Here is a 22,279-nt window from a genome sequence, read left to right as displayed (position 1 = left end):
GATTACAGGTACGCACCACCACACCCGGCTAATTTTTGTATATTTAGTAGAGATGGGGCTTCACCATGTTGGGCAGGCTGGTCTCGAACTGCTGACCTCAAGTGATCCGTCTGCCTCGGCTTCCCTAAGTGCTGGGATTATAGGCATGAGCCACCATGCCCAGCCATATATGTTTGAGTTCATTCAAAATGGTATGCTTTTATTTGTTTTGTGGATAAGCTTTTCTAGATCACTTTATTTGTGGAGATAGTCTGCTTTTTTTTTTTTTTTTGAGACGGAGTCAAGCTCTGTGGCCCAGGCTGGAGTGCAGTAGTGTGATGTCAGCTCACTGCGACATCTACCTCCCAGGTTCAAGCGATTCTCCTGCCTCAGCCTCCAGAGTAGCTGGGATTATGCACCACCACACCCGGCTAATTTTTGCATAGTTAGTAGAGATGGGGTTTCACCGTGTTGGGCAGGCTAGTCTAGAACTCCTGACCTCAAATGATCCGCCTGCCTAGGCCTCCCAAAGTGCTGGGATTACAGGCATGAGCCACCGTGTCTGCCAATTTTTTTTTTTTTAAGAGACAGGGTCCCGCCATGTTGCCAGCGTTGGAGTGCCTTGGCTATTCACAGACACAATAATGGCACACTGCAGCCTCTAACTCCTGTCCTTAAGGGATCTTCTCTCATCAGCCTCCTGAGTAACTGGGACTACAGGCATGTGCCACTGTTCCCAGCTTATTCTGCTTCTTATTGTTTTTTTCCTTCCTAATTACTTTCTGTGAGATTTGACTGTGATCTCTTCTGTTGCTCATTGTTAAGTTAAACTTTGAACTTCAGATGGGAAGGCATTGGTGAGAATACTTCTGGCGTCACAGCTCTAGAGCTGCTGCTTCTGTTATTTTTGTTCGTGCTTAAAAATATAGTCTGTAAATTATATCTGAGTAGAGCTGTTAAAAAAAATGTCTACTTTCTAGTTCTAGCTGTGTCTTTCCTCACTTTTCTCTGTATCTTTTTTTTTCTTTGATCCTGTTATTCTTGGCATCCTTAGTTTAGATCCTCTGTCCAGCAGTTTCTCCTCAGTGTGGTGCTTTGTCCTGGAAAGTGAGCATTGGCTGTTAGTTTAGAAAGTTTTGATAGGGCCCAGCTTGCTCCAGTCTCTACAGACCTTAACTCTGGCTCCTCACAATCACCCTCAAGTATATAAAAATCCTCCCAGGTTCAGCTGCTGTTGTCAACAATTTGAGAATATGCCTTCCACGTAGCTTTTCATTATGCTTTCAAGATGTCAGACCTGAAAGACTGGGTCCCTGAATCACCTGTTCTTAGGACTAGCAAATTCCCCCACGTAGATACAAGAATTATCCTTCCCTACTCTTCTTTTTTTTTTTTTTTTTTTTTGAGAAGGAGTTTTGCTCTTGTTGCCCAGATTGGAGTGCAATGGTGCGATCTTGGCTCACCACAACCTCTGCCTCCCGGGTTCAAGTGATTCTCCTGCCTGAGTCTCCCAAGTAGCTGGGATAGCAGGCATGCGCCACCATGCCCAACTAATTTTTTAAATATTTTTAGTAGAGGCAGGGTTTCTCCATGTTCGTCAGGCTGGTCTCGAACTCTCAACCTCAGGTGATCCACCCGCCTCAGCCTCCCAAAGTGCTGGGATTACAGGCGTGAGCCACCGTGCCCGGCCTCTGCTCATGTTTTAGAAATCATGAGACCATTTTGTCAGTTATTTGTTACATGTGTCGTCTGTGGAGTTTTAGTTTTGTTATCCTAGTTGATGTGTGTTATGTGGGAACTAGAGACTCAAAGTCACTGTCTTCCCCAGTGTCATTTTAACTAATTGTATAGCATTAGCTTTGATGTTTAAATGTCCAATATAGGCCAGGCATGCCTATAATTCTAGCACTTTGGGAGGCTGATGTGGGAGGATCACTTGAGGCAGCATAATGAGACACTGTCTCTATAAAAAGTTAAAAATTAGCCAGAGACGGCTGCAATGGCTCACGCCTGTAATCCTAGCATTTTGGGAGGCTGAGGCAGGCGGATTGCCTGAGCTCAGGAGTTCGAGACCACCCTGTGCAACATGGTGAAACGCGGTCTCCACTAAAATACAAAAAATTAGCCAGGTGTGGTGGTGCACACCTGTAGTCCCAGCTACTTGGGAGGCTGAGGCATAAGAATCACTTGAACCTGGGAGGTGGAGGTTGCAGTGAGCCGAGATCGCGCCATTGCACTCCATCCAGGGAAACAGAGCAAGACTCTGTCTCCAAAAAAAAAATTAGCCAGGTGTGGTGGCATGTTCCTGTATTCCTGTCTACTTGGGAGGCTGAGGCAAGAGGATTGCTTGAGCCCAGGAGTTAGAGGTTGCACTGAACTATGAGCATGACACTGCATTCCAGCCTGGATGACAAAGTGAGACCCTGTCTCTTTTTTTTTTTTTTTTTGAGGCAGAGTCTCACTGTCACCCAGGCTGGAGTGCAGTGGCAACGTCTCGGCTCACTGCAAGCTCCACCTCCCGGGTTCACACCATTCTCCTGCCTCAGCCTCCCGAGTAGCTGGGACTACAGGAGCCCACCACCACACCCGGCTAATTTGTTGTATTTTTTAGTAGAGACAGGGTTTCACCATGTTAGCCAGGATGGTCTTGATCTCCTGACCTCGCGATCCACCCGCCTCGGCCTCCGAAAGCGCTGGGATTACAGGCGTGAGCCACCGCGCCCGGCCTTTATCTTTTTAAGAGACAGGTTCGCCGGGAGCTGTGGCTTATGCCTGTAATCCCAGCACTTTGGGAGGCCGAGGCGGACGGATCACAAGGTCAGGAGATTGAGACCATCCTGGCTAACATGGTGAAACCCCGTCTCTACTAAAAATACAAAAAATTAGCCGGGCGTGATGGTGGGCGCCTGTAGCCCCAGCTACTCGGGAGGCTGAGGCAGGAGAATGGCGTGAACCCGGGAGGCGGAGGTTGCAGTGAGCCGAGATGGCGCCACTGAACTCCAGCCTGGGCGACAGAGCGAGACTCCGTCTCAAAAAAAAAATAAAAAATAAAAAAATAATAAATAAATAAAGTCCTCTATAAACAGATAGATGGTAAATAGTGAAAGAGTGGTAGAGGGTAATTGATTTACCTTTCTTTTCGTTGCTTTAAAATATTCAGTAGCAGTTCTCTTGCAGAAGCTATTTTTTAATCTTGAAGAAATTGTCTTGCTACAAAGGCTGGGGGAGAATTCCCCTTTCAGTGGACAATAATCTGTTTCTGTGATTTGGAGAATGGAATTCTCCATCCTCCATTCTGCTGGGTGACTGCTATTTAGATAGAAAGTACTAGTAGTATCTCATTACGAGTTATATGGGATTTTATGGATTAACTACAGACCCCGAATAGTTTTTTGTTTTTATTTTTAAATTGTAATTTACTTGTAAAAAGTCAAGTTTTACTTGGTTTCCCCCAGAAACAAATGCCTTCTAAATTCTAAACAGCTGGGTTTGGTGGTGCACCTGTAATCCCAGCTACTCAGGAGGTTGGGGCGGGAGGATCGATTAAGCTCCAGGCAACACAGCAAGAACCCCCTCTCTAAATGAATGAATGAATAAATGAATCATTAAACAGTCTCTGTCTCTCACACAGAGATACACACACACACACACACACACACACACACTTTTGGAAAAAATAAATTATTCAAAAGTTGGAGACCTGGAAACCATCACTGATATCATGAATGTAGTATGTTCCTCTTAGGACAAATCATCAAGTAAAAAAAAACCCTGTGTTCTTTTTTTTTTGAGACAGGGTCTTACTCTGTCACCCAGGCTGAAGTGCAGTGGTGTGATCACGGCTCACTGCAGCCTCAATCTCCCAGGCTCCAGTGGTTCTCCCACCTCAGCCTCCCAACCAGCTGGGACTACAGGCATGCACCACCACACCTGGCTAACTTTTTATTTTTTGTAGAGACAGGATCTCCTTGTGTTACCCAGGCTGGTCTCGAACTCTTAGCCTCAAGCAGTCCTCCCACCTCGGCCTCCCAAAGTGCTGGGATTACAGGCATGAGAAAAAAACCTGTGTTGCAATTGAAAAATTCACTATGAAAAACCGTCCAACTTATGTAAATTATATTTGTTTATACCTTTTTTTCAAAAATTAGATGTTTCTTCTCTTGAAATATTTCTCTTAACTTGGGTTATATGATAACCACGCAGGTTTATTTTCTTCTTTGGCTAACCTTTCCCGGTTTCTGCTGAGGTCTTTTTGTATTCTTGTCTGTATTTTAAATATTGGTATTCCTTACAGATCTGATTCTTACTCTACATATTTTTCATGGAGGAGAAAAGAATAGTGATTAATAGCACAGACTTGGGAGTCAGATTGGGGTTTAAATCTCAGTTGTGCTACTTACTAGCATAATTTTGTACCTACGTACATATGCACACATACTTACGTACATATATTGTCCTGCTTTTAAGAAGTGGTATTTCAAGTATCTGCTTTTGGTGAAGAAAAAGTAAATTAAAAAATATATATATTTGCCAAGCATGGTGGCCCATGCCTGTTATCCCAGCACTTTGGGAGGCCAGGGCAGAAAGATTGCTTGAGCCCAGGAATTTGAGACTAGCATGGGCATTTCATTTGTATAGTAGATATATTTTTAAAGGGAGTCTTATGCATGAGTTAAACATTTTTAAATGTATTATGGAAATTGTATTAATTAAGCTTCCTATTACATCTGTAATCCCAGCACTTTGGGAGGCCAAGGCAGGAGGGTTACTTGAGCTCAGGAGTTTAAAACCAGCCTGGGCAACATAGTGAGACTTCGTCTCTATATTATTTAAAAAGAAATTGTTTATTTAAAGCATTTTGCATAGTGCATTTCTTTTCTCGAAGCAAGGAGTCAATTAGTATAGGAATATGGAAGTATACATATGTATAGATAGATCTAATCACTCCTGTGGCTCCAGTCATTGAGTATATGGTAATGATACCCAAATCTTTTTCTCACTGGGATCTGCCTCAAGAATACTAGACCTATTGGGTACAGACACACCAACCTTTATGTTCCTAAACCTAAATTAATTAACTTTCTACACTCCTATACCCACTCTGTCTCCAGCATTCCCTAGGGCTAAATAATACATCTACCCATTGCTTAAACCAGAAATTTATGTATCACTCTTGAATTTATTCCTTACCCTTGGCCATCCAGCCAACTACATAGTATTTTTGGATTATATCTCCTATGGTTTAAAGTGTTCCATTTATTTCTTTTTTCATTTCTTTTTTTTTTTTTTCTTTTTGAGACGGAGTCTTGCTCTTTCACCAGGCTGGAGTGCAGTGGTGTGATCTCGGCTCATTGCAACCTCCGCCTCCCGGTTTCAAGCGATTCTCCTGCCTCAGCCTCCCGAATAGCTGGTATTACAGGCGTGTGCCACCACATCCCACTAATTTTTGTATTGTTAGTTGGAGACAGGGTTTCGCCATGTTGGCCAGGCTGGTCTGGAACTCCTGCCTCAAGCAATCCGCCCACCTCGGCCTCCCAAAGTACTGGGATTACAGATATGAGCCACTGTGCCCAGCCTGGTCCCTTTCTTTCTTTCTTTCTTTCCTTCCTTCCTTCTTTCTTTCTTTCTCTTTCCTTTCTTTCTTTCTTTCTTTCTTTCCTTCCTTTTCCTTCCTTTCTTTCCTTCCTTCCTTCCCTTTCTTTCTTTCTTTTCTTTCTTTCTTTCTTTCTTTTCTTTCTTTCTCTCTCTCTCCTTCCTTCCTTCCTTCTTTCCTTCCTTTTTCTTTCTTTTTTTAGATGGAGTTTCACTCTTGTCACCCAGGCTAGAGTGCAGTGGTGTGATCTTGGCTCACTGCAACCTCTGCCTCCCGGGTTCAAGTGATTCTCCTGCCTCAGCCTCCTGAGTAGCTGGGATTACAGGCACCTGCCACCATGCCCAGCTAATTTTTGTATTTTTAGTAGAGATGGGGTTTCACCACATTAGCCAGGTTGGTCTCAAACTCCTGACCTCAGCTGATCCACCCGCCTTGCCCTCCCAAAGTGCTGGGATTACAGGCGTGAGCCACTGTGCTCAGCCTCCATTTATTTCTTACACCAGTTGCAGAAGCTAAACATCTGAGAATCATGTATAATGTATCTCTTTCCTTTATACATCATTTCTACTCCCTTGAGTATGTCGTTCCAATTCCATCAACTAATAGTTCTTGAATTCAGTTATGGTGTAGCCTCTACTTACCTTTCCAGCCTCATCTTATACTTCCCTCTCATTTTTTCATTTTGTGCACACACTCCATACCTGCCATGGTTTTTTTTTTTTTTTTTTTTTTTTTTTTGGAGGTGGGAGACAGGGTCTCACTCTGTCCCCTAGCCTGGAGTACATTGGCACAATGGCTTATTGGAGCCTCAACTGCTTGGGCCCAAGTGATCCTCCCACCTCAGCCTCCCAAGTAGCTGGGACGACACGTGTGTGTCCCTACACCTGGCTAACTTTTTATTTTTTATAGAGATGGAATATCCTTACATAGCCCAGGCTGGTATTGAACTCCTAGACTCCAGCAATCCTCCCACCTTGGCCTCCCAAAGTGCTGGGATTACAGGCATAAGCCACCATGCTGGTCAGCTCTTGAATTTGTAGTCTACCTTGCCTAGCAACTTCTACTTGTCCTTCAGATCTCAGTCCAAAGCATCACTTTTTAGGGAATCCTTTCTTGCCCCAAGCTAGGTCAAGTTGTCCTTTTATAAAGCATCATTGCCTCTTGGACCCATGCATTATCCATTACATTCATTGTCTAAATTTATTTGCATGCCTAATTATTTGATTAATGTCCATCTTTCTGACTGGGATATAAAGACTATGAGGACAGAAGCAGTCTTATTTTTGTTCACCTTTTTATCCCTAGTGCCCAACATGCTGTAGGTCATTATATATTTGTGGAGTAAATAGGTGGTCATTGTCACCATCTTAGTGAGGCCACTGATAACCTCTTTATTTCCTTTTTTAGAAACAGGGTCTTGCTGTGTCACCCAGGCTGGTGGGTGGGTGATGGAGCATAAAAAAATATATATATATATATATTTTCTATATATATATATATATTTTCTATATATAATATATATTATATATAATATATATAATATATAATATATAATATATATAGAAAAAATATATATTATATATAATATATATAATATATATAGAAAAAATATATATTATATATAATATATATAGAAAAAATATATATATTATATATATATAATTTTTTTTGAGATGGAATCTTGCTCTGTTGCCCAGGCTGGAGTGCAGTGGCACAATCTCAGCTCACTGCAACCTCCGCCTCCCAGGTTCCAGTGACCTCAAGTGATCCTCCCACCTCAGTCTCCCAAAGCACTGGGATTACAGGCATGAGCCACTGCACCTGGCCTAATTTGCATTTATTTGTCGCACTGTTAACTGCATACTCAATATCCAGTACCTGTTGTACTAATGGAACCTTGATTTTGTTAGTCGGCTTAGCCTTAGGTGAGATACTCATGCTTGCAACCTCCCTGGCAGCCTGGGGTACCATGTGACATAGTTCTAACCAATGAACTGTAACCAAATGTGTTGGTGCTTCTGGAAAGTCTTTTGCTTTCCTCAGTAGATGGGAAAATATAACTAATGATCCATGTTCTTTTTCCTTTCTTCCTGCTTTGACTGTACGTGTGATACCTGGAGCTAGGGCAGCCTTTCTGCCATCATAAGATGACAAGCATGAGGGAATGGTCAAGATAAATGACCCTTACTGCTGAAAGTACTCCTAAATGATGTACCCAGGGGGCTGAATATCAGTTTGTCTGCTGTATGATAGTCCTTGGTTTGTCTCTCTGGCTCCTCTCTATAGGGGGAGCTCCTTGAGACAAGGAAGCACCTGACAGTTCCTCCCACTTCTGGGCTGCAGAATGGATACAGAGTGAGTGCTCATGACCTTAGTCTGGTTTCTATTGCTTATGAGAGAATACCTGAAACTGAAACTAAATATACCTAATTTATAAAGAAAAGGAATTTATTTCTTTCAGTTAAGAAGTCCAAGGTTGAGAGGCCACATCTAATGAGGACCTTCTTGCTGGTGGGGACTCTGCAGAGTTCTGAGGGCAATGCAGGGCATCACATGGTGGGGCGCTGAGCGTGATCACATGCTAGCTCAGGTCTCTCTTCCTCTTATTATAAAGCCAGCAGTTCTGGCCGGGCTCGGTGGCTCACACCTGTCATCCCAACACTTTGGGAGGCTGAGGTGGGTGGATCACTTGAGGTCAGGAGTTTGACACCAACCTGGCCAACATGGTGAAACCCTGTCTCTACTAAAAATACAAAAATTAGCTGGGCTTGGTGCATGCCTGTAATCCCAGCCACTTGGGAGGCTGAGGCACGAGAATTGTGGAGGTTGCAGTGAGCCAAGGTTGTGCCACCCCACTCCAGCTTGGGTAACAGAGCAAGGCTGTCTCAAAAAAAAAAAAAAAAGAGCGGCTAGCTTTCCAGGATGAATCCATGAATCCATTCATTCAAGGGAATAGAGACTTCATGATCCAATCACCTCTTAAAGGCCCCACCTCTCAATACTGTCACATTGGGGATTAATTGTCAACACGAACTTTGGAGGGAACCATATTGAAACCATAGCACTCATTAAGTGTGTTTTGAAGGAATGAGTGCTATGATTTAATTCCATATGCAAACTGTTTTTCCACTGGAGAGTCCAGGATGAATCTTCACTTTTCTAGGGTAGGTGGCTCTTCCTAGTCATTTCTTGAACCAATATTCTCAAACTTTATGGACTTTTTACTCCTTTGTTAGGACCAGAAATTCTCACTCTCTAAGGCTGTGGCTCTTATTCTTTTTCACATTATGACCCAACTGGGACATGATACTGTTTGTCGTATAACACAGCATTGTAAATGGACAGAGCCTACTTGCTGCAGAGGTAACACTTGGGAAGTCTGGCTCCCCCAAATTTTACTTGCTCATCTCTGAGCCAAAGACATATTTCTGCATAGCTAATAGCCCAACGGCCATACTAGTCCGGAAGCTCTGCTCTGCTCTGCACAGAGTTAAAAGTTCATCTACTTCTCAGTGAAGAATATCATGAGTTCTTTATCTGGAGGAGCACAGGCCAGCCTCTTGTTCCTGTCCTCCCTGTCATTCCTGACTCTGGGTAACCTTGGTGGACCCCTGTAAGTGTCTGGCTCTAGGCTTCCTCTTCTGCACAAGAGTGATGCTGCCTCATAAGCTTGTGGGGACCCTCACATGCTGAACTTTTTACTTAAAAAAAAAAAAATCACGTGACTACATGAATATATTCTCATTGCAAAAAACCAAAACAGGGAAAAGCAGAAGTCCAAGTTTCTGTTCTCCAGACTTCCTTACCCCCTCCCCCACCCCCCACCTGCCCAATTCTTTCCCTTCCCTTTCTGGGTAACCATATAGACAGTTTCCTTCACATTTACTTACAGACATAGACTTATATAACAAATAGTTTTGTTTTTGGTGTTTCTCTCTAACATTTTGTCTAGAAAAACATACAGAAAAGTTGAAAGAATTACAGAATGAACACCCTTATAACCACCTAGGTTTTAGAGTAAACACTTTGCTGTACGCGTTATCACACACCTCCTCATTTACCCATGCTTCCTTTCCTCCATCCATCCTTTTACACTTTCACTTTAGCATACAATGAGTTGCACCAATCTAGAGTCAACATTGTGTAAGGGTTTTTTTGTTTTGTTTTTGTTGTTGTTTTCTGAGATAGGGTCATGCTCTGTCTTCCAGGCTGGAGTGCAGTGGCATGCATGATCGTGGCTCACTGCAACCCCTGCCTCCCGGGCTCAAGCGATCCTCCTGCCTCAGCCTTCCAAGTAGCTAGGACCACAGTTGCACACCCCCACGCTCGGCTAATTTTTGTATTTTTTGTAGAGATGGGGTTTTGCCATGTTGCCCAGGCTGGTCTTGAACTCCTGGGCTCAAGCTATCTACTCACCCAGGCCACTCTCAGTGCTGGGATTACAGGTGTGAGCCACTGGACCTGGCCTATTTCTTTACTTTAAAACCTCAGAAGATAACATCTCAAATAAAAAATTACTAAAATTAAGGATTTCTAATTGGCTGATTCTTTTTGTTTTTAATTCGTGGTAAGAACATTTAACATGGGATCTACCCTCTTCACAAATTAAGTGTACAATGTAGTATTATGAACTCTAGGCATGACGTTGTGCAGCAGATCTCAAGAACATGTTCATCTTGCATAGCTGAAACTTTCAACCCATTGAACAGCAACTCCCCACTTCCTTCTCCCCTCAGCCCTTGGAAACCATCATTGTACTCTCTGCTTCTATGAGTTTGACTATTTTATTTTAATTAATTAATTTTTTTAGACAGAGTCTCACTTCGTCGCCCAGGCTGGAATGCAATGGCGTGATCTCGGCTCACTGCAACCTCTGCCTCCCGGGTTCAAGCGATTCTCCCACCTCAACCTCCCGAGTGGCTGGGATTACAGGCACCTGCTGCCATGCCCGGCTAATTTTTACGATATTTTTAGTAGAGAAGGGTTTCAGCATGTTGGCCAGGCTGGTTCTGAACTTCTGACATCAAGTGATCTGCCCACCTCGGCCTCCCAAAGTGCTGGGATTACAGGCATGAGCCACCATGCCTGGCTGGTTTCTTTTTTTTTTTTTTCTGAGAGGGAGTCTCACTCTGTCCCCCAGGCTGGACTGCAGTGGCATTATCTCAGCTCACTGCAACCTCTGCCTCCTAGGTTCAAGTGATTCTCCTGCCTCGCCTCCTGAATAGCTGAGATTACAGGCATGCGCCACCACGCCCAGCTAATTTTTGTGTTTTTAGTAGCGAGAGACTGGGTTTCACTATGTTGGACAGGCTGATCTTGAACATCTGACCTTGAGTGATCCGCCTGTCTCTGCCTCCCAAAGTGCTGGTATTAGAGGAATGAGCCACTGCTCCTAGCCGGCGGTTTCTTTCTAGGTAGATGGTGATATCTTCTTCAACTTATGATATTTTTTTCTCATCTTCCAATCCTTACATCTTTTCTTTCTTTTTCTTCCTTGGGGCATTGACCAGGACAATGCAGTTCTGTGTTAAACCATAGGAGATTACTGAGTATTTTTGTGTTAATTAATCCTGACCTTAAAGGATTAATTAATTAAGGATCTTTGCAATTTTCTTTATCAAGTAAAATTTTGATGTAAGGTTTTGGTATATGAAATTTACTAGTTGAGAAAGTTTCTTCCAGTCTTAATTAGCTAAGAGGGAAAAAATCATAAGTAGGCTTTGAATCTTATCAAATTTCTTTCTGAATAGACTGAGATAATTATATGATTTTTTTTTTCTTTTTCATGTGGTAGCTCACGTTAATAGATTTTTTGATGTTGAAAAATTCTTCCCAGGACTTTGGGAGTCTGAAGCAGGAGGATCGCTTGAGCTCAGGAGTTTGAGACCAGCCTGGGCAACATAGTGAGACCTCATCCCTATTAAACAAAAGAAAAAATATATGTGTATATATACATATAAACACACATATATATACGTATATAGACACACATATACACATGTATATATACACACATAATATAAAAAAGAAAAATTCTTACATTCCTAAGCTAAGTTTTACTTGATTTTATATACAGTTGGCCCCTTGTATCCTGGGGTTTTACATCTGTGGTTTCAACCAACCGTGGGTCAAAAATATTTGAAAAACAAAAGCAATAACAAATAACAAGAAAAAATAATACAAATAAAAAATCAATACAACAACTTTTTTTTTCAAACAGTCTTGCTTTGTTGCCTAGGCTTGAGTGCTGTGGCACCATCATAGCTCACTGCAGCCACGACCTCCTGAGCTCAAGTGATCCACCCACTTCAGCCTCCTGAGTAACTGGGACCACAGGCTGGTTTCGAACTCCTGGGCTCAAGTGATCCTCCTGCCTCTGCCTCCCAAAGTGTTGGGATTACAGGAATGAGCCACCGTGCTCGGCCCCAACAACTATTTACATAGCATTTATATTGTATTAAGTAGTAGTGTAAGTAACTTAGAGGTGATTTAAATTATACAGCAGATGTGCATAGGTTATACGCAAATACAGATGCTCCTTGACTTATGATGGGGTTACAACCAAATACATCCATCGTATAGATTGACGATATGGTGAGTTGAATTTACAATGGGTTTATCCAGATGTAACCCCATTGTAAGATGAGAAGCATTCTGAATGCCCATTGCTTTCACACCATTGGCAAGTCAAAAAATCCCAACTGAAGCCATCATAAATTGGGGACTGGCTGTACAATGCTATTTTATATAAGGAACTTGAGCATTGTGGATTTTCGGGGGAGGGTCCTGGAACTAATCCCCAGTGGATATGGAGGGACTGCTGTATATATACATCTACAGGGCAAGATAGTTTATTTTTAAAAATTATACCATGTTGATTGTGATGACTGGCATATAGATTATGATGGTTTTCTCTGATTTTGTATATTGAGGTGTTTTGATAGGACAAAGAATGTTAGAGAGATAAAGATCTTAAATACAAAATGATAAATTAATATGTATACTATTTGATTCTGTTAGCTATATTTTGTTTTATATAAATGACCATAAGTAAAAAAGGTTTTATAATTTTTTATAATTTTATTTTTATGTTAACCTTATCTAATTTGAGAATTAAAAATTCTAGTTTCTTAAAATGAACTGGATAATTTTTATACTTTTTTAATTTTCTTTTTGTTTCTTTTTTTTTTTGAAACGGAGTCTCACTCTGTCGCCCAGGCTGGAGTGCAGTGGCATGATCTCGGCTCACTGCAAGCTCCGCCTCCTGGGTTCGCACCATTCTCCTGCCTCAGCCTCCCGAGTAGCTGGGACTACAGGTGCCCACCACCACGCCCGGCTAATTTTTTTGTATTTTTAGTAGAGACGGGGTTTCACTGTGTTAGCCAGGAGGGTCTCGATATCTTGACCTCGTGATGCGCCCGCCTCGGCCTCCCAAAGTGCTGGGATTATAGGCGTGAGCCACCGCGCCCGGCCTACTTTTTTTATTTTCTTTTACAGCACACTGTCCAGTAGAAATAAAATGCAAGAACACATGTGACTTAATGTTTGTAGTAGCCACTTAAAAAAGTAAAAAGAAATATGTGAAATTAATTTTAATAATATATTTAATTCAATATGTCCAAAGTAGTGTCATTTCAACATGTTTTCAACATAAACATCAACGAAATATTTCACCTTCTGTTTTTGCACTAAGTTTTTGAAATCTGGTATTTTATATTGATAGCACTTCTTAATTCAGACACGAAATTTTCATAAGAAATACATGATTTGTATTTCGGTTTCATAAAATTTACAATTCAAAAAGTAGATTCACATACGCGAATCGCTTCAAACATACCTGTAAGTTTTCCAGTAGGACCTCTCAGCCCAGCGCCTCGCGCTGTCCTCGCCCCGTGAAGTCAGACCTGACTGCAGCTTGCGAAGCACCCGCCCGTTGTCCCAGGAGAGGGCGCCTTGGACGCCAGCGCAGAGCCCCCGGGAGGCGCGGGAAGCCGGAGGAGGGCGGTGGGGACGACGCGGGACGAGGAGGGGCGAGCGGGGCGAGTGAGGAGGTGGGGCCGAGGGGGGCGAGCGCCGGGCCGCCCGCAGCCGGAGAGTGTTGCCCCACCTGAAGGCCCTGGGCAGGTGAAATGAGGACCAGCGCTGACAAAGGGGAGGATGCAGAAGACTCCTCAGGAGGGACTTTGGAGCTGAGATCACCCTCGGGAAGCTCCGATTCGGATCCGCGTCCACAGACCCGGCGACCTCAGACAGACTGGGCGTCCGGGGAAGGGGCAGCGGCTGTGAGCACCACAGTGAGGAAACCAGGCTCCTGCGACCCCCAGGCCTTAGGCCCCGACCCCAGGGGATTTGGGAGCAGGTCTGCGTCAGGGACAAGCACACTGTGGACGGGAGCTCTGCCTTTCTGGGGTCCTCCAGCTGAAGAAGGATGTGATTTGCAAGAAACCCACCCTGCAGACCTCGAAAGCAGCGGGGAGCTCCAGGAACTTGCGGGGGAACTTTGATGTGGCTCCCGCGCACCCAACCGGCACCGAGTGGATTGCCAGGTGCACAACGAGGACGAGCTTGAGTGGACGCTGGATTCGCTGAGCCCCCCAGAGCCTCCTCGCCATGGGTCACCTGTGCTGCCTTGGACCACCCAGAGAAACCCTTCCTCCCGCCAGGTGAGCCGCAGGCCAGGCGCCAGGCCTGAGTGTGCCTGGGACGGGGATTTCTCTGTGAACAGCCCATCATCCCATAATATCCATGTTATCTTAGCCTCATGTTCTGAAGAAACACGAATTTCATGCACAAGCGTGGATTTTGCATGTTTTAAATTGTAAATGGGACTCCAAGGAAGCTGGAACTTGAAGCAGCCTGGAAGCAAACTTAATTGCGTCATCCCCCACCATCCTCCAGGGTAAACTGAGAAGCATAGTTAATTGGTTTTCCAGAGGTATTTACCACTTGTCATATGGGCTGTTCTGGATGTAACCACGTAATTCCTGAAACCCATTGAGAGTCAGCTTCCTTTATGGGCGCCCGACAAGATGTGCTCAAACACCTTGAAGATCTTTATGGAAACAACTTTTGGCTTTTTATCAAGATGTCATTCAGGGCTCTGAACAGTTGAAGACGTTGAATTGAGCTGTTAGGCGGATGGGTTTGATGTAGTTATACAGTGTGCCTTTGGTACTTGTCAATAGCGCAAGTAATGATATTGCAAAAATAAAGAAAACCGTCTTTAAAAAAGAAAAGCGGCCCGGCACGATGGCTCACACCTGTAATCCCAGCACTTTGGGAGGCCGGGGCGGGCGGATCACGAGGTCAGGAGTTCGAGACTAGCCTGGCCAGCATGGTGAAACCCCGTCTCTACTAAAAATACAAAAATTAGCCGGGCATGGTGGCCCGCGCCCAGGCAGGCTGTTCTGGGAGAGGAAGCTTGGCTCTCCAATGCAGTGTGGCCATTTGGCTATGACATCACACTGCACAGTTTAATGACTGAAATCAGACTTCTTGTTATTGGAGATGACTGGAGGATTTTTTTTTTTTTTTTTTTTTTTTTCCTGAACGTATGTAGGTAAGCCATGAAGATCCCAGATTTCATTCAGGGACCCGGAACAGCTGTGTGGAGAAAACAGAGTTGGCTCTGAAGTACCCCACGAGTCCAGCTTGTTCAAAGTAAAAGTGGTAATGGCTTTGGGATCACAAAAACAGCCCTTTAACATCAAAGTCAGTTAGTAGAAACCACTAAATATCATGTGGCAAAAAAAGATTTGAAATTTACTTAAATATTCAGTTTATCTTTTCAGATGGGACTCAGTTTTGTTTTTTTGTTTTTTTTTTCTTATGAGACAGAGTCTCGCTCTGTTGCCCAGGCTGGAGAGCAGTGGCGCCATCTCGGCTCACTGCAACCTCTGCCTCCCAGTTCAAGCAATTTTCCTGTCTCAGCCTCCTGAGTAGCTGGGACTACAGGCAGGAGACACCATGCCCAGCTATTGAGTCCCCATCAGGACTCAATTTTTAACACATATTTTTAACACTAGCTTTTGTGCTAGAAAATTAAATTAATTCTGTAAAAAAAACCCAATTGTGTGTACTTTAACAAGTAAAACTAAGTTGGTTATAATGTGACAAAAATATGAGCAATAATAGCAAAATTATCCAATAGGAACCATGCAAAGAATTTTATATTATAACTCACGTCCCCTTCCCTGCAATGTTATTAACTTCCATCCCCATTTTCCATGTCAAGGAAATTAAGTTTGGAGACACTGAGTGACTTAAGTCACAGATCTGGTAGGTGGAGAGAGTTTCTCTCACTCCAGGGACTACAATCTACAGAATAAACTTGCACATTCTACAAAATATTTGTTACCATTGGAAGTAGGTAGGCAAAGTATTAGTAGCATCAAATTATGGCAGGAATATAAAGAAAGGGTGGTGGGCTGGTCTTGCTTTTGCAGTTTAATGGGGATCCCTGCACTGAGATGTCTGGCAAAGTGGTCATTGTAACAAATGGCAGAGATCGTGAAAACATCAGGGAGCAGGTGGTGGCTGTTCCAGTTTCTGATCTCAGGAAGAGGGAAGAGCTGCAGATGTCTTTACTGTGAATGAGGGAGAGAAACGCTAAAGCGCAGAAATGCTCAGAACCAAAGAGCTGGATCACTCACGCTTCTAGAAAAGACATTAGCATCTTCTCATTTCTCATCTACTGTGCCTGGCACAGCCTTATTTTCTAGCTTTCTGAATGTGAGTTCCATCCATATTCTTTGCAAAACTGTGGTACTGGGCTGTGGAGAGTTTGGGATGTGTGTCCATGGGGAAATGGGCTGTTCTGGTTATTATAAAACAGCCAAGGGAGGGCGCCATGGCACACCTCTGAGTAACCCAGGACACTCACTCCTGTTTGGAGAATGCAAAGCATCCATATGGCAGGGGCACAATGATAAAGATTGAACCTGTTACAGGAATGGTTTCAAATCTGACCAACCTCATGGCATACACTGGGGAAGCAATTGTGAAACCCCTTGATTCTCTGAATCTGGACATGCTGTACTGTGCCAATGGTTTGTGTGTGACAGAAAATGTAGCTGTGTCTACTGGGAAAGACTGGGGAAATTTCTTCCTGTGGAGTTCTTTATAAAGCAAAAGCGCATGAAACTATATCAGTAATATTGTAGTCTATAAAGGGAAATTACTCTTAGAGGCTAATATTGCACAATGGCTACTTTTTTTTTTTTTTTTGGCCTAATTGGAAAAGATCTTTATCTCTTGGAGTATTAAGAAGTCAACATATAATTGCCACCCTATACACTGTGTTCTGGAGTGCCTGATTTATTGAAATCAATGTGAAACCTATTTTAAATAAAAATCTATTTCAAAACCAAGGCCAGACATGGTGGCTTATGCCTATAATCCCACACTCTGGGAGGCTGAGGTGGGAGGATCACTTGAGGCCAGGAGTTCAAGACCAGCCTGGGCAACACAATCTCCACCAAAAAAAAATTTAGCAATTAGCCAGGCATGGTGGCACATACCTGTTGGTCCCAGCTACTTGGGAGACTGAGGCGGGAGGATCGTTTGAGCCCAGGAGGTCAAGGCTACAATGAGCCATGACTTGCCACTGCACTCCAGCCTGGGTGTGAGACAGTCTGGAAATATTGACAGTATTTTTGTAATAGATTGAACCCACTTGTTTAGTTCTTCTGGGGTAAAGTTGGACACATAAATCATCTGCAGCAATATATGGTGGACGCAGGTGCAGCGGATGATGGGAACGTTGCTTTAATGCACACCGTGCATTGCAGTTTTGCAGAACCTATTGAACTAAGAATTCCTAGTGAGGGACAGCACATGAAACATGTCAAAACAATAAACTATTATGGACAGTTGTCTGTTTTCAGACATTGTGGCTACCCCAAACAACTTTAAGTCAAAAGACATGCTCATTTAGTTTAACCCTGTTTAAAAAGTCAGTTTAAAAAGGGTACACTACTCTGTAATGCATTTTCTGTATGGAAATCTTTCCTAGTTGGTCCATTGTTTGATTAAACATCTGTTGCACTACAAAAACGATACAAGCCAATAGTGTACTAGAGGATACTCATGACCATATTTCATCATTTTGTGATTCAATGACATTAAAGGGAGTAAAGTAGAAAATCTAATAGGTATAAATGTGTAATTATAAGGAATAGGTGGGAAGTTCTTGTTGGAACAAATTGGCTTCAAGGGCCCTCGTGTCGACTTTGCTCCTTTTGAAGAAAGGAATGTGATGCTTTCACCCTGAGGGATAATTTGAGAGACTTCCCTAGTGACACATGCTTAACAGATGATATTAAAAAGTAGTGAGGCCTTTTGTTATTCTAATACACATGTTGACTAAATGGACACTTTCTTCAATTCATATGTTAAGATGCCTCTTCCCTCTTCCCAGTAGTTTGAATGGGCTGTGTATCTATCTCAAGCATACATTCAGTGAGAAATTTAGTAAGATTACAAAATATTTGAAGCATCACATCCTTTTTTAACCCTTTACTGAATATAAAATGAAGCCTGACCTCTTTAGAGTCATTTTAAAAATCAGACCTCACAAACCCGACACAAGTTACGTTGCACAGGCCCTGGAGGCCAGTGTGAGCCCACATGCCTCTGGTGGTTTATTTCTAGAGTCCATTTGCTACGGGTCTTTATCATGTTTCCAAAATAAGGAAGTCACCCATCTCTAGTTCAGGTCTTGTTGCCAGTTAAATTTTAAAATACGACCTTGATACAATTTGACTAGACAATAACTAAAATTGGACAAAGAAGATATTTTACTCTCATTGGAGGTTGGCAGCATTTTATTCAGTTTAAAATTTGTGATTCAGCCGGGCGTGGTGGCTCAAGCCTATAATCCCAGCACTTTGAGAGGCTGAGGCAGGCAAATATCTTAAGGTCAGGAGTTCAAGACAAGCCGGGCCAACATGGTGAAACCCTCTCTTGACTAAAATTACAAAAAATTAGCTGGGTGCAGTGGCACGTGCCTGTAATCCCAGCTACTTGGGAGGCTGAGGCAGGAAAATGGCTTGAATCTGGGAGGCGAAGGTGAGCCGAGATGGTGTCACTGCACTCCACCCTGAGAAACAGAGTGAGACTCCACCTAAAAAAAAAAAAAAAAAAAAAAAAATTGTGATTCTCTAAACTATGGGTCAGGGAACTGTAGAGAACAGAAGTTTGCAGGTCTACACATGGAATCTGCAGTTCTGTTAGGAGAGAATGGCATTGCAAAAGAGCAACAATTCCTGAGCATCTTCCCTACCAGACAGCCCATTTTGGGGGCAATGTTGACAATGACCCAAAGTCCTGGGTTGTCCAGTGGGGGACACAGCTGATGTTATCCCTCCTGTGCTGGCAGTTTTCTAAGTGAGTTCAGATCTTCTAGGAAGGAAGAATAGAAATGAGGTCTCTGTGGGAGGTCTTTGCATTGCAGTGGCAGGTCTCTGTGTGCAGCACTGTAGAAAAGGTCTCTGTGGGGACCAAGCCTCCCAAGGAGATTTATGGGCTCCAGGGACTGGAGGTTTGGAACCCATCTCCGCCTCTCCCAATCCATTAGAACACATGTTTCCAGTATCTGTGGGGTGCTCAGATGAGGGGACATGCCTCCAAGTTGTCTTCAGGAGATTCCCAATTGTTTATGGATGTGGGATGTGTGGTGTCCATGGGAGTGTCTGGGATTTTGGTGTCTTGTGCGTCCAGCAGCATTGGCACGTCCAAGCTGAGGAAAGTGGGACCCCTGCCTCCACCTGCCTGCATGTGGGGTCTCCCTAGAAGGAAGCCTTTAGTGGGTGTGTGGGAAGATTAGGGTGCTTGAATGGGTACCGTGTGGAGGTGCCGTGGCACCAGGCTCTAGCAGCTTCCTGCCTCCAGGAGAGGCCCAGGTCGGGATCACTGCAGCGACCAACGCCTCGGATCACTCGAGGGCTAGAAGGCACCCACCAACTGTGTAGACAGGAGCGCTCAGGGGTGTTGCACATTCGGCATATTGCCGTGTCAGTTTTGGAATCAGCCTGCGTGGAGTCGGTCCACGACACCCAGCCAGGATTCCGTCGTCGGGAAGGGGAATGCCCACGTGGCTTGTATGAAGGACACTCCATGGGATGCAAAGGCTCTGGTCGCTGGGAGGGGCTCAGGGATGACAGAAACCCCAAGGATTCTATGGGGGTGGTTGGGTTTGGTGATAGGGTGCTCGCAGGTGGCTGGTGTGAAGGGTGCTTCAGGGGACACAAAGGCTCTTGTGGCTTGGAGGAGCTCAGGGATGACAGATACTCAAAGGATCCTACGGAGGTCTTCAGGACTGATGACGGCATGGAGGCCAGAGGAGCCGGGGGAGCCCGTGGGGACACATGGAAGCTGGTGGGAGAAGCTTTCCCATGCCCCTCCACGTGGCCGGTGGTTCCTAGCAGGTGCTCGTTTGTACACTGGCCCCAGGTGGTCTTGGCGTGGAAGGTGATGGGAGCTGCCCTCCCTAGGGAGCTTCTTCAGGCACCTGCAGGAGACAGGAGGCACAGGCTGCACCTGTGACCTAGGCCCCTCCAGGGCCCCCCATGCTGACTTCACAAAACTCTGCCTACCCCTGCCACAGGGCTTTAGTGACATCACAGCTGTGATCTCCCCTCCCAGATCAGCCCCAGGCCCTGGGGTGACATCCTAGGCCCTGGTAGGAAGAAGGACATGGGAGAGAAGGGGAAAGAGCCTCACTTTTTCAGCAGGAAAGTGTAGACCTCAAGGTTCTCCAGTTTTTTCCAGAGAATTCTGTAATCTGGAAAGCAGGAGATGGGTTATGGTGGCGAGGGAGGGAACTGGGACTTATAGGAGGCTGAGTGCATGTGCCCTTAGGGGAGACCCCAGGATTGGGGATTAGACTCTGCAGCCCCAGCATCCCTGTCCAAGGCCACATGGCCCCAAGAGTGATAGCCAGGTCCCCGGGGGGCAGCAGTTTGTCATTTACAAAGTGCTTCCTGACATGCCCCATCATGCGGGTCATGACCACCTCCTGGGGAGAGAGAACAGGGGCAGTCTCAAAGAGGACTCAGCCATGTTAAACAGCTGCCCACATGGACCTGGAGCCCCTCCTGCAGGTCCAAACGGTCACTGGTCCCCTCCCCCACATAGTCCCCTCCTGGGCAACACTCACTCCCTGGACCCCAAGGCTTCATCCCAGCAGGGAATCAGAGACAGATTCCTGGTTCCAATTGCCCTACCAGGAGCTTCCCCATCAGGCCTCTGCAAATGACTTCCTAGGAGACTTGGTGCTTGTTCCTAGGAACAGGTGAAGCTGTCATCTCTGGGGCTTCTGGGACCCTCAGGGCCTTAGCTTTCGAAGTGATATATCTATTTCTGATCCTGATCCATTCCCCCACTTCAGCTTGATCCTGAGAGACAAGAAAGAGTGAGGGCGCAGGCCAGGTCTCAGTCTCCTGTCCCCGCAGCACAGACCCACAGTGCTCGTGTGAATGACACACTTTCTCCATCCAGCTCACGGAGCCCTGTGTGCTTCCCTTTCCTTTCACTCGTTTCTAAAGTGCATAATAACCTTTTCTGGTTTCCTTCTTTGAAAAGCACGGAGGGGTTTTCTATGTGAGGCCCGCCCTGGGCGTCCTCAGTCCCTGTTCCGCTGCTTGGGAAACACACACACTTGGGTCGGCTGGTGCCTCTGAGTTGGCAGGGAGGATTCTGCTTCTGAGGAGGCCAGAGGTGACTCCAGTCTCATGTGGGAGGCTCTCTGGGGCTCAGCACAGCCCCCAGAGCACCGCACACAGAGGGTGGGCCCCGAGGCATCTGCCCGGGAAGGCAGCTGATGAGCCCGCCTTCAGGGGGGCTGTCCTCCCACAGAGACCTCACCCCTCTCATGACCGGGTCCTCGCAGCTGAGTCCCGGGGTTTGTTTTTGCTCTGATGCCTCCTGTGCACCCCCACAGATGGTCTGGAAGCTTGGGATAGAAATCCTACGCCCACTCCAACCCCTGCCTGCCCTGCTGTCCCTAGAGGGATGATGAGATTTCCCATCACAGGCGCGCCTCTGGTTGATTTGGAAAAGTGGAAAAGAGCAGGAAAAATAGAATCATTCTCTGCTGGGTGTGTGCTGAGGGCTCCTTACCTTCTCATTGTTCTCCTCTCTGGGAGGCACTGAGGACGGCTCCCTGGGAAAGTAGGGGCGAAAGATGATCAGGAACACCAGGCTAAACATAACGAAGAGGATGAAATGGATGATCTCGGGAATGGGGCTCAGGCACAGCTCTGTAGCAATAACACTGTTCAGAGGAAAGAGAATATCCATGTCAACTGTACTAATGCCCTCAGTCTACTGAGCCCTGGGCATCCCCTCTGGGACTATTTATTGGGGCCCAGGCTCACATCACAGAGCTGGGGCCTCCCCCTCACAAAGGGCTCCTAAGGGTGGGTGGGCAGTGGGAGGAGGAGGCTAAAGCCCAGCCCTGCCCACCACCACCCACCCCTGCACTTCCCTTCGCCTGGCCTTCCAGATCCCTCCTTCCCACTCCACCTGCTCAACCTGTCAGAGACAGACCTGGTCCATTTTCTGTCCTCTGACCCTGGAACACGGATGGTACCTGGTTCCTTGGAGATCTCTGCTCAGGCTCCCTCAGTTTCACAGTTTTTGAGGATCTGGATTTGTCCCTGAAATTTCTGTTACTTCCAGGGATTATTGCTCTAGGGTCTCCTCTGC

General features: G+C 45.1%; 1 protein-coding gene and 1 pseudogene across 1 annotated transcript; both read right to left on the bottom strand.

The window, feature by feature from the left end:
• Window positions 1-10,341: 10,341 nt before the first annotated feature.
• LOC129048470 (uncharacterized) lies at window positions 10,342-17,386 on the bottom strand. Its single transcript, XM_054523378.2, has 3 exons — window positions 17,092-17,386; window positions 13,410-15,175; window positions 10,342-11,094 (listed from the first exon to the last, which is right to left on the bottom strand). The coding sequence occupies exons 2-3, from the start codon at window positions 14,303-14,305 to the stop codon at window positions 10,983-10,985; spliced, it is 1,008 nt and encodes a 335-aa protein (XP_054379353.2). The 5' UTR covers window positions 14,306-15,175; window positions 17,092-17,386; the 3' UTR covers window positions 10,342-10,982.
• Window positions 17,387-18,704: 1,318 nt separating this feature from the next.
• On the bottom strand, window positions 18,705-21,916 carry LOC100436437 (uncharacterized protein C5orf60-like; annotated as a pseudogene).
• Between the last annotated feature and the right edge of the window lie 363 nt (window positions 21,917-22,279).

This window comes from Pongo abelii, chromosome 8 (assembly GCF_028885655.2).
Source record: "Pongo abelii isolate AG06213 chromosome 8, NHGRI_mPonAbe1-v2.0_pri, whole genome shotgun sequence".
Classification (NCBI taxonomy): domain Eukaryota; kingdom Metazoa; phylum Chordata; class Mammalia; order Primates; family Hominidae; genus Pongo; species Pongo abelii.
This window is presented reverse-complemented; position numbering and strand designations above follow the sequence as displayed.

What these genes read in the sequence shown, in the direction of transcription:
- LOC129048470 (XM_054523378.2), bottom strand. Translation starts at nt 14,305, where the DNA reads ATGATGGGCTGTTCACAGAGAAATCCCCGTCCCAGGCACACTCAGGCC. An exon ending in TCCTACTGGAAAACTTACAG is followed by an intron (nt 11,095 to 13,409) that starts GTATGTTTGAAG and finishes GGTTTAACACAG; the next exon opens with AACTGCATTGTCCTGGTCAA.